Here is a 12,660-nt window from a genome sequence, read left to right as displayed (position 1 = left end):
AGCCCCAGCTCCCTCCAGCACTTCTCATGGGACTTGTGCTTCAGATCCTACATTAGAGTCCCTCATGTAAGGATCAGTTCATGGAGTTAAAATTTCCAAGTTAGTATTCCTATTACCATCTGATATTGTGTCTTGAATGGGAGAGAAGTAAGATTAGAGAAATAGGAAGTCAAGTCATGCTTAAAGCTGTGTTTTATCCAGTTGGCACAAGGTGACGTAATACTAACTAGTGGATTACACTAGAGGTTTAGGTAATGATAATGGCAGCATAATTGTCTACTTGGTGTTTAGAAAGAGGGCTTAATACCAGAAGGTGAATTACTGCTTGGGTTCAATTGCAAGGTGAAAACTTCATAATGGTGGAGTGGTTTGGATTGGAAGCAACCTTTAAAGGTCATCCATTCCAAACCCCTGGAGTGAGCAGGGTCACCTTCAATTAGATCAAGTTGCTCAGAGCCCTGTACAGTGGGCATCAGCCTCCTCTCAGGGCAACCTCTGCCAATGTTTCATTACACTCATTGTAAAAAAACTTCTTCCATGTAGCTAATCCAAATCAACCCTCCCAGTTTAAAACCATTACCCCTTGTCCTATAGCAACCTGCCCTACTACAAGATCTGTCCTGATCTTTTTTAGAGGCGACCTTCAAGTACTGAAAGGCTGCAATAATAATATAAACTTGTAGTGATGGCTGCCATAATGTATTTTATCCCTGAAAATGTAAATATTTTTCTTCAGTCTCTGGATGGCCATTGTATCTACACTGGATGCTGCACTCTGCGTATTGAATTCTCCAAGTTAACTAACCTAACAGTGAAGTACAACAATGACAAAAGTAGAGATTTCACTCGCATTGACCTTCCTTTTGGTGATGGCCAACGAACCGTGGAGACATCCTTACCCTTTGGTAAGAAACCTTCATTTCTAGTGCTAAATACACGCTGAGATCATAATTTTTGTGTCACATTTATGCTTTGGCATCATATCAGGTTCATAGAGGGGTACATTTTTGTTTGCTATGTCCAGTAAAATTTGTGTGGAAAGCATGAAGTCCAAGTCATGGTAAATGAATACCTGAAACAATAACATGAGTAATACTAGTGGGCAAATTTTAAAGTGTTGTAAAAAAGCTACAAAATACTACTAAAATGCTGTGAAATTGTATCATTGGTACAGGTAATGTAGTAAATACTGCATATCAGAAATTGACACTGGCTGCCTAAGGCTACTTGAAAAGAAATGTTTTAAGGGTATAATCTCTTATTTGTTGATATTTTAGGATAATTGAGTGCTGCAAGAAACAAAACTGTAAGAAAACCCAAAATTCTATACGTATTTATACATGTCTATACTCATTTTTTAAAATATAAAATGTAAGACATTTTTTTTAAATTTTAGAAGTCATTTTGGCATAGAGGAGACAGTGTCTGCTTGAAATGCTCACAACACAATTTGAGCAATTTTAGCTATTTTTCTCTCTCTCTAATGACAACCATTAGCAATAATACACAGCTAAGAACTGTCTTAGCTGTTGAATAGGTATCTAAGTGCTGTCCAATTGATTATCACAGTAAGAAATGTGGGAGAATAATTCCCTATTTTTCTTTACTTTTTTTGTGGCAGCTAGGGCAAATACTGGGTTTAGTTTGATTTTTGGATAGTTGAGTTAGCTTAGATTAGAATAAGAAAGCGAGTTGCACTCACTACTTTCTTGATTTTTGTCTTTACTGCTCCCCTTAAATGTAATGGACAAAGATCATTGCAGTGTGGGGCAGAAGAGGATGGTGGAATTTGCCATACAGCATTATAGAAATGTGCTGTTACAAGTCTAATATATTCTAACTAATTAGGCTTGCACTATCTGAAATGTCAGTGGAAGGGAAAAGTACAATTAGAGTAGTTTATTTCTGTGCTTCCATGTTCATTGGCATGTTCTGAGAAGCTTTAGTTACAGAACATGAAGAAAAGATGTTCTAAGTCATGTGAATACCTTCACTACTTCTTATTACTAGTGGATGTAGTTTTGATGTAGAATTATAAGACAAAGCTGGTAACTTTCAGAATACTATATCTGTTTCTTATTGCAGACTTGAAGTTACCTTAATAGCAAAACTAAACTGTTCTTGAAACTTGTTTTTCTTCTTTTTTCTTTAATTTTCTTCTGCTTTTTGTGGAAAAGATACTGCATCATAAATAAACAGATTTTGCACATATTTTGCATTTAAAGAGTTCTTGCATCCAGTGGGCATAAATACATGAATTGGCTTGCTTAGAAAGCTAGGCTGATAGCCATGAAGCAAATGAATTTAAAAAAAAAAAAAGGCAACAAAGAATTCCAGATCTTTCTCCATTAGCTCAGTTTGACAATTTTTACATTCTTATTTTGGTATCAGGGTGCAGCATGCAGGTCTTATTTGGCAGAATAAAATCTATTTCTTCATTAATATTTCCATTACCGTTCTTGTATTGTAAATAAGTGATTAATAACTATATTACCAGAACTTGTCCGTATAATTTCAGAAATTTATTTACTTGCTTTGGTGTGATAAATGTGTTCAGTTTTTTGTATGAAAGATACTTTTTTTTTGCCACAGATAAGAGGAGGTGTGATGTGATTCAGTATTCATGAATACTTGGTCTATAGTGTCTGTTACATTTCTTTTTGTAATTCATAATAGATACTTCTTTTGGTATTGTATTATCCCCATTGATAACCATTTGTTACTAGCTCTATTTTAGTCAGTGATGTGGAGGTCTGAGAAGTAAAACAGACATATTACCAGATATTACTTGAAGAATGTCTTCTAATTATACATGCTCTGTTTGAAAAAATTAAAATCTGGTATGTCCTTACATATGAATGAATCCACAACTCAAGCTTGTATCTAACTGCTTAGAACACAGCTTTGTGAGCTACCCTGGGTAGCACTTGACTCCACAAACTAATGTGGAAAACACTGAGCTATCTTTGATGCTGGGACTCTCTATATGTTGCTATTCCAAATCTGGTTAATGCTTGTGATTTCCAGGGAAACTATAAAAACCACTGATTATTTATAAAGTTACACAAACTGGAAAAGTACATCTCCTTAAAAAGCAGGATATATATGCTTTATGCATTTCAGCAGCTAGTAAAATTCAGAGATTAGTTGTAGGAGTTTATATTGTTTACCTTATACTGATCTTAGTATTCAGGAGTTGTATGTAATCATTGCAAAACATCTTTGACAGTATTTACTTGCAGAAAATTTCTAGAATACATATCCGTTGTGTGAATAGAAACCATTGAACACAGGCTTTAATGGATACTAGCCTCTGCTGTGCCTTCCTATTCAAACTTCTCTATTTTACATTTTGCCCTGACTCCTCATTTTAGAGAGGAATGTTGAGGCTGACCAGAATATTTGCCTTTAAAAGTGGCTGAACATTGTCTTTGTAAAACATAGAATCTTGGATTTCAATGAGAGTTTTAACCCAAAAGTTTTATAAATATCTGGAATAATGTATAAAGTCAAAATAGCAACACTGATAGCTGATTCTGATTACTGAAATCTCTTCTGTTTTCTAAAACTTTAAAAATCTGCTTTAAAAAATCTGTCTGTTCTCTCTAGCCACCCAAAATATCATATTTCCATCATATACAGGGCCTCCTGGGTTTGCCCCAGCCTTGGGCTTTCCTCAGGGAGCAGGTAAGTTTGTTTTCTAAAAATGTGGTGTTTGTAGTTATGGCTCATCTGAATACATCTATTCAGAGCCATTTGTTTTAAAATATAGCAATCAGAACACAGTATTAATTTGAGTAATTGTAATTCTTTCTCATATAAATACTCAATAAAATAAGTTTCTGTAATAAAAACTATATCCTGATACAATTGTTCAATAAGCAAAGAACCTAAATGCCATGATAAAGATTACCTGCAAGAGAAGAAATTAAGCATTTATTGTTTCTCAGAATCATAAAACTGCTATGACATTCAAAACAAATTGAGGGAACTCTCTGCTTTTCTGGCTATCAAGTGAGAAATAGATAGTTTTTTAGACTGTGATCTTTCCCTTTCTAGCACAGGACAAACTTGTGTGCTGAATTATTTTTTTGCTTTCTTGGGCTGCAATTTATGTCCCCTTTTGTTTGGGTCTAATTGTGTAGCTGAATATTTCTTTTTTCTCTGAAAGGGAGGTGCTTCCTGCTTTATTGGTCAGATACTAGTAATAACTAAATTCCTTAAAAGTATTTTAAAATTGGATATTGATGCTTTTGCCAAATATAACCTGCTTGTGTGTTCTTCCTTATCCACTTTGAGATATTGTCAAGTGATGCTATTTATACCTTTCCAGGTCCTTCTGTTCTGCCTGTTCCTGGAGCACTTGGTCCTCTCACGGTCACCACATCAGCAGCGCCCGGACACATGACTATTCCTGATATTCCAGGAAACTCCGTTTTACTGGTCAGCAACCTCAACCCTGAAGTAAGTTTGATTGGAGGAACTGATGTGTCACCTTGTACCAACTGCCAGAATCCTTGCAAACTGACATTAGATGAAGGAGTAAGAGAAATTTTCTATGCTGATAATACAAAAAACAGGACAGATCTATACTTGTTTTAGGTAGTTGGCAATATTGGTGAGGTTTAAAAACTCCTGTCGTCAATGAAAAGCTTCCTAACACAATTTACTTTAGGAACCCTATGTTAGCAGGGTAGCTAGTAATTAGAGAGTAGTCTATGGTCAACTGTAGGAAATGTTTGAAGATGTAAACAACATACGTATGATAATTTACTGATATCTCTGTTAGTATGACTCCTCTGTGTGCTTTTTTATCTGTAAAGAAGGCAAAGGATTTTTCCTTACATTGGTTAAAAAACAAGGAATTAAATGGAAAGGAGGAAACTGAAAAGGAAATAAAAGCATGCCAAATCAAATACTTTTTTAAACATGTGTAGAATCTTTCTAGTTTTGCAACTTTTTTTAGATTGAAAAAAAGAACACAGGTACATTATGTTATTGACTTCACTCTACATTTATTTTAAAAAGTTAATAAGTATCCATGTTCACTTTTCATAGTACCACATAGATGCTGTTTCCTATGGTGGCAGTAAAATTACCAAGGACAACTTAGAAAGTTATTTTTGTAGTGGAAATGACGTAAGCTGGTCTATAATCTTCCTCATGTTATTCGAAAACTGATCAGTTCTTAATTAAAAGCAATAGACATCTTTGTAAAAAATTAAAATCAAGCTTTACCAGGGCCGTGACTTAAAACACAATTCTTTTTGACTATTGATAAGCAGTTCTATTGCAGCAATGTAAAATTCTTGTTGTGCACACTCCATACATTTACTTAACTGTAAAACTTCAGGAGTTATTGGCAAAATTGAAGTTGCCTTCATATTCTGAGTTTTAAAAATCTGTTCACCAGTTTCTTTAAGTAATTGTTCTATTTCTGGTTTTGTACTAATAGCCAAATTCACAGTAAGCATCAAAAACCCAGCTGTAGATAGGGCTGTGAGACAAGTTACTTTTTCTTTGATTTTACAATGTATCAGGGAGTTTCTGATGATGGCTGCAGATGTACTTTCTGCAGTTGACAATTTAAGATTATTTTCTGAATCTGAAAGGAGAGTGCCTCTTAAAAATAAGCATACATGAAGCATAGGTCAGAGCTCTTTTTAGGACATTGATGCTTTACATAGTAAAGCGAAAAAAGTAAACGAAAAAGTAAAAGTAAAGCGAATCATAGCTACGAATTCATGTAGAACTTAGTGCTGTAATGCATGATACAGTATCCATGTATTAAGAAATGCTCAACTTCTTGAAAGGATAAGAATAAGAATGTACTACAGCATTAATTGTTGGAAATACATTTCTTGGCAGTTCTGTAGCGCTTGTTCTTCAGTATTGGTTGTCTGACCCCTGTCACTCCTTTTTCTCTGTATAGAAAATCTGGTTGACCTTATTGTGGTTCATATTTCTCTCCTGTTGCAGGGTTTCAGTGTGCATTTTAACATTCCTTCATGACTTTTAAATTATCTGGTTTTGTCTTTCGTTCTCCTTCGCCCCCTTTTTTTTAAGTAGAAATATTTCAGTCTCATTTGAATAAAAAAATTATTTTTAAAAACAGAAGTCTCCATCCTGAATTTAAATATTTTGGCCAGAAGAATAAACTCCTGATGAATTTAGATTTTACATTGATAGTAATTGTTCTCTATCACTAAATGCTGATGATAAATGGGTATGGCCTTACACTTAGGCTGCAATATCTTCTATTTTTGAATAATTTAGGTATGTTTGGTACACATTTGAGAAGTTGAGTTGAGGAGGAATAGGGCTAGAGAGTGTGAGTAGTGCTTCTCATATGCAGATATTTTTAGAACTCATTTCTGGCAAAACCTTTGCCTCAGCTGAAAAAATTTTGGCTGCATTAGATTGTAAATTATCTTATTTGGTTCTTGGCACATAAGATTTGTATTGAGAATCACTGAAGAGAAATTTCTTTCAATGTTTACCTTTCTGTTCACAGCTTCTAATTAAATACAATTTAAGTACTACTTTCTATATGCTTCATACATAAACAGTTAAATTCTCTGTGTCTCCCTTTAGAATGTCATGGCCATGTAGAGGGATGGGGACAAAATTGAAGACAAAGCAAACACATTTTGAAGCAACTGGTTTTAGTTTTGTTGGTATTGTCCATTGTTTACAATATACAAAAGAGTTCTTTAATGCTTTATTTTTAATTTAACAAATGTTTTTCATTCTTTTCATGGAATGAGCAGGTAGCTTAGAAAGGATAAGGTCAAATAATGAAGCTACTTAAAAATTAATAGCTTCTGCAGCATGACAGAATGAGTCTTGAGTGATGAAAATGCATGAGCTGAAGTGTTTGCTTGTTTACATATTTTACATGTGCATAGCAAATGTGTATTAACAAGAGTGCCATACACTGTGATTATTGCAGGGAATAGCTTTTGGAGAGACAGGTTTATGTATTAGTATGCAGCATCTCTTCCATTATTTTTGTTTTCCATGCACTTACAGAATAGATGTTTTCATTTGCATGGCTTTAGAAATAATGTACTCATTTTATCATTTAAACAGGCCATCACACCTTATGGACTTTTCATCCTATTTGGTAAGATATGTCAAATATACCTTGACAAACCACAGGGCTAGTGGTTATTTTTATTTATCTGACCCATGCTGGTTAATTCAAACTCCATTGCTCTGTGCATGTCCAGGAAATGCACTGAGAGAATACACTGGTTTTAAAATGGCAGTAAGTTGAGTCATTATTTAAAAGCCACAGATGCCAAAATGGCAAAACTGTTAGTGTCAGAAGAATTTTGGTGTGTGGTCCAATTTGTTTACTACAAAAAATGGGAAAGCAAAATAAGATGAAAAAACAGAGGTTGCATGAGAGGAAATGCTGTACAGAATTGGCTCATACATTAGTTGCAGGGGACAGTGTTGGGTAGAGTTAATATTTTAATATGCCTCGTTTAAGAAGACTTGGACAACTATTGCACTACTTAAAAACTGAACACAAGCATGCAGTAGTTTGACTGGGATCTGGGGAATTTTCCTCCACTTATGAGCCCCAGAATATAATAAACAAACTTTGAAACTCTCCTTGTACTAATATTTTACCCAACCTGTTTAATGAGGTATTGTTCTTTGTAACACTAATGTTAGTCAAAAGAATTGGACTTGGCCTTGTGCTTTTCATAGTAGTACTCTGAAAAAAGTTCCTTTCTGGATTTCCGCAGGTGTGTATGGTGATGTGCATCGTGTGAAAATCATGTTTAAGAAAAGAGGAATTGCTTTGGTTCAGATGGCAGATGCATCCCAAGCTCAATTAGGTATTTATTGATTTTTAAGGCACAGTTATGCTTCAAGATAACATGAGTTTAATATAAAGGAGGAGTTTTTCATCTGTCAGTGACAAGCATAAACAAAATTCATCATTACGCTGCATTACTACATGCAAGCTTTGATAATACTCTTAGTGGTTTAAAAAAGTAGTACTATGAATCTCAATCTAGTAAATAATAGAATTAAAACATACAACTCTCCTGTCATTTATTTTAATAATACATGATATTATTTTCCTGTAATTTATCTTACATCTACCTATTTAAGAATCATCAACTGATCTGTATTGAAATGCTGTTTTGCATTTTTTTGGCAGTTGAACTGGAGATTATATTATATCCTATACCTTTTTAAAATGTAATGTTGTGACATAGCCCACCTGGTAGATGTGGAAGTTGCAGTTTAAATTTAGAATGTGAAATCTGACACTAAGTAGAAAACAGTTATTAGTATTCAAAGTCTTTTCTTCCCCTCCATTAATTCCTGTTCAAATTACATTTCCACTGGTTAGCTATCAACCACTTGAATGGACAGAGGCTTTATGGAAGGGTCATGCATGCTACTCTTTCAAAATATCAGACAATTCAACTTCCTCGTGAGGGACAAGAGGACAAAGGTCTGACAAAGGACTATAGCAATAGCCCTTTACATCGCTTTAAGAATCCCTGCTCTAAGAATTTCCAAAATATCTTTCCTCCATCTGCAACCTTGCATCTGTCCAACATCCCGTGAGTATCTGCATGTGTCATCTTCTTGGAAAGATGTTTTTTAGCAACTGTTTGTCAAGTTAAGAAGTCTAATATAAGTTTTGGTTTTCTTTCCTTGGCCTTTTACAATTCATTCTGCTGTGGATCATTCTGTAATTCATGTAATTAGCAATAAGTGAATCCTTTAAATGTCCCTTTATTATCATTAGCAAAGAAGACAACTGAAGGAGTTATCATCTTTGAGTTTTGATCAATTTATGTTTTCTTGAGAGCATGCTTTTGGTTTTTGACATACTAAATCACGTGTCACAAATTTTCACAAAGGTTAAAGTTGTGTTTTTTGAGGTAATGTACATGACAACAAATTCATCATTGACATTGTTATTTAATATAGATACAGTATTTAATAATTCTAACACTTTTTAAAGAACAGTTTCTACAGAACTCAGGTGTCTTACATGAAGGGCAAGATGTGAGTACGTAAAAAGTATTTAGTGTGCTCTTTAAGAGTGAAATAATCTTTTTATGTCTAGAATATTATCAGTAGTGTGTGGAATAACAGCCAAACATAAGTTTTACAGGCTTCTCTTGTTTGGCAGCTGTGCAAGGAGGAAAAAAGGAAACTATGGAATTTTGCCACAGTAAGAAAGTAAATTGTAAGACACTTTGAAAACAGCTTTTTGAGTAAAATGAAAATCTTTCAAAATTGAAAATATGTGATGTTATTCCTTAAGATTTTAGGCGATTTTTATGCAATCTGAATTTTACTGACAAAGGAACAGGGTTGGATGAAAAACAATAGAGTGTGTAAAATATTTTTGTAGCAAAATGTAATACTAAAATGTAGAGTAAATGCAGATGTTTTGGGCTGAAGTGTTTGAGTTGATGGAGATAAATTTAAACAGCAAAAACTAGTTTAGAAGCCAAAGTTGAGATCTTGATATTATTACAGAACTCTGTGCCCTTCTACAAGTTAAGAGGAGTGTGCTTTTGGTTTGTTTGTTTGTTTTTGTTGTTTTCAATTAGGCCTTCTGTTACTGTTGATGATTTGAAGAACCTTTTTACAAGTAAAGGATCTACTGTGAAAGGCTTCAAATTTTTCCAGTAAGTTCTCTTGTAAAATTGCTAAGCAAGCTTTCATCCTAGAAAATAGCTAATTGCTTTTTTGTGACTTTGTGTGTACACAACTACAGGCAAAATTCTATGTATATATAGCTATAGGCAAAGTGGTACACCTACCATGATTTTTATGATACTTTGCCTTAAAATTTTAAATTGAATGCTTGAGTTAGCATAACTAAATTGAAAATATGTAGCATTTTGACAAATTCCATGTGTATTCAAAGTAAAACAAGTTTAAGGAAAGTAAATGCTTACTTCTTGAAAAAATACAAGCTTTGTGAATGTAAAATGCCATATAAAAAATGACAGTGATGACAATGTATCTACATGAATTAAGGTTAGTTGGCAGTATTATTTTAGTACAATCATACCTGCTAGAATAATCCCATCTTTATGGACAATACAAGTATTTCTTAGAGGTCTTCAAGCCTTATTTTGACCTAGCTTTTTGAAGTCCAGTGTAATGAAAGAATGACATGACTTTAAGCCACAGATTCACAAAATTTATGTCGTTTTTTTATCTTTGCATTTTAGCACATGCATAAACACTTGTACTTGCTGTACAAGTGTGTGTGATATAGCTGAGGAAAAAAAAACACTTATGCCACTTTTCTGTTTTGGCTAGTGAAAATTTAGTTAGGATTAATAAGTGTTTTTATTGTTCTTCAGGAAAGATTGCAAAATGGCTCTTATCCAGCTGGGCTCAGTGGAAGAAGCAGTTCACGCTCTCATTGAGCTTCACAATCATGACTTTGGAGAAAACCAACATCTCAGAGTTTCCTTCTCAAAATCTTCAATCTGAATTTTCCCTTTATGGCTGCATAATGTTTTAGTAAAATCTTCAAATAGAGACTGAGACAGCTCTGACCAACTCTGTCTCTTAAAAGAAAAACCTCATTCATACACAAAGAATTAAGTGATGATTTTTTCTGATTCTAGCTGCAATTATGTCATCCATAGAAAGATTCTTCTGTGAAATCATTCTAGCAACAATATTTATCAGCAAATTTCCTACTTAAAATTATATTTTGAGACCATCCTTTCAGCTTTTGTTTGAAATCAGCCTTACAAAACAATTTAGAGTGCTTTTACAATGTACCAAACATGTATGTTTAATGAAAAGGTAAATCTACTCTGCAGATTAAACACTAATTTGAAAAAGTGCTTGGGTTTCTTGAAGCAAAACAAACAGTAACTGTGAGTATCCTCTAAATAGTATTTATGTTACCAGGGTGTGTCTTCATACTTTGGTGAATCTTTACAAATAACTTGTTTATAAAAATAAAAAGTCTGTGCTGTTCTTATAGATTAAATTATTAGAGAAAAGGCAGTGCCTTCTCTCTGTGAAATAAAAGTATTTGACAAATTTCTTTAAGGTGTGATATTGGAGAATTAGTTTGGCTTGACTGTGGGTTGGAAGTTTGATGTCTTATTTCTACTACAAAGGGATGTGTAACAGTACCTTGGAGAAAATAAAACAAGAAAATGGCCTTGATTTAAAATACTTTTTTACATTTCTCTAAATAATTAAATGTTTGCAATCTTACGGAAAATATTCAGGTCTGTGATGGTTTCTCAAGTTTTTAAAAAGTTATTTTTGCTAAGGTCATCTTTCAGGGCAGAAAAATTAAACCTCGAGGTTTTTTACCACTCTACAGTCTAATACTTAAATTATTGTGCATTTACCTAATTTCTTATTTTGTGCCTTACTATATGTGTATTAATACATTAGAGTGTTACCTGAAGTATCTTGCAAAAATATTGTGGGCTTTGTGAAAATTCTCCTCTTGGTCTTTTTGTAAATGTTTTCCATGATAATTCAAGATATTTTTTCATTAATTAATATTTTGAATTCTAGTTTCTTGTGCTTTCTTATGGAGATTGGATGTAGATGGAAATGAACTTTCATTTGCTGTGAAATCACATAGAGATTCTTTAAATTTACCTAGTTGAACTTCTCTGATAGCAGTTCTTCACTGATAAAAAATTCAGACCCAGAAAAAATATACAAAAAACCCAAACAAACCTATATAGGAGGGCCAAACAGCAAATCCAGTTAATTTTCTGGACTTCATCTGACTTTTTGAGAGGCACTGGCTGTATCAGAATATTCTTTTGGGTTTCTGCATTTCTTTATTTTTAATACTTTACAGTATTAAATAAATAGAATGCTATCTTTCTTTCCTTTGTAAGTATGAAAAAATGTTTGATACTGAAACTTGATTCTTCTTTGGGGAATGAGCTGAGATGCAGTTAGGGTTTGCCATGAGTATACAGATGAATACAAATGACTTCTGATAGTATTTTAAAAAGCTAAATTTCATTTTAAGAGCTTTTTCTCCCCTAGTGTTTTCTTTCACATAAATTAATTGAAAATTAATTTAATTTTACTTACCACATTTTAAAGACCTATTTCTTTCAAACATGGCATTTATTTACTTCTAACTATTGCAGAATTTGTTTCTGCTGTAATTTTTTGCCACTCGTAATTGTTTTTATTCGTCTGAATTGTATGACTTTTTCCTTTCTAGAAGAAAGAGTATGTTTCTACCATGATCTGAGTATTCGGTAGTGAGCTTTCTCAAATTTTCTCTCTGAATTATTTTTGCAAAATCAGCCTTATAGTAGCTTGCCAAATACTACCTTATCTATGTAAATTGATTACAGGTGTAGTATTAAGGAAACTTCCCTGCCCAACCATTTGGAAGCCACTCTGGCAGTCACTCTTGCACCACCTGAGCTGGGACTGAGGCCCTTCCCAGCTACAGCTCCCACATTCCCACAGTCAGAACAGGTTTCCTTGCTGGGTGGACCCCAGGTTTCCCATAGCAGTCTCAGGCATCCCAACTATTAAAACAATTTAATCACAGTGCAATAACAAAATATCAGCTCGGGATGGTGTCTCTGGGGAGGGACCCAGAACAAAGGATCCCCTGGGCTTTTATCCCCTCACCAGTAGTCTAAG

General features: G+C 33.8%; 1 protein-coding gene across 9 annotated transcripts in view; it reads left to right on the top strand.

Annotated features, from left to right (window-relative positions):
• PTBP3 (polypyrimidine tract binding protein 3) overlaps positions 1-11,199 on the top strand; it is a 38,185-nt gene extending 26,986 nt beyond the window's left edge. For 7 of the 9 annotated variants that reach the window (XM_053932181.1, XM_053932183.1, XM_053932182.1 and 4 more), the window contains 8 exons: positions 737-905; positions 3,610-3,687; positions 4,334-4,464; positions 7,093-7,126; positions 7,761-7,853; positions 8,378-8,594; positions 9,600-9,677; positions 10,365-11,199. In XM_053932181.1, the coding sequence (XP_053788156.1) occupies positions 737-905; positions 3,610-3,687; positions 4,334-4,464; positions 7,093-7,126; positions 7,761-7,853; positions 8,378-8,594; positions 9,600-9,677; positions 10,365-10,497 (933 nt within the window). In that variant the 3' untranslated portion in view covers positions 10,498-11,199. The remainder of the gene's footprint in view (positions 1-736; positions 906-3,609; positions 3,688-4,333; positions 4,465-7,092; positions 7,127-7,760; positions 7,854-8,377; positions 8,595-9,599; positions 9,678-10,364) is intronic. The other 2 variants (XM_053932186.1, XM_053932188.1) reach the window with 2 other exon arrangements.
• The last annotated feature ends 1,461 nt before the right edge of the window (positions 11,200-12,660 follow it).

This window comes from Vidua chalybeata, chromosome Z (genome assembly GCF_026979565.1).
Source record: "Vidua chalybeata isolate OUT-0048 chromosome Z, bVidCha1 merged haplotype, whole genome shotgun sequence".
Classification (NCBI taxonomy): domain Eukaryota; kingdom Metazoa; phylum Chordata; class Aves; order Passeriformes; family Viduidae; genus Vidua; species Vidua chalybeata.
Note: the sequence above shows the minus strand (reverse complement) of the source record. Positions and strands in the feature narration are given on the sequence as shown.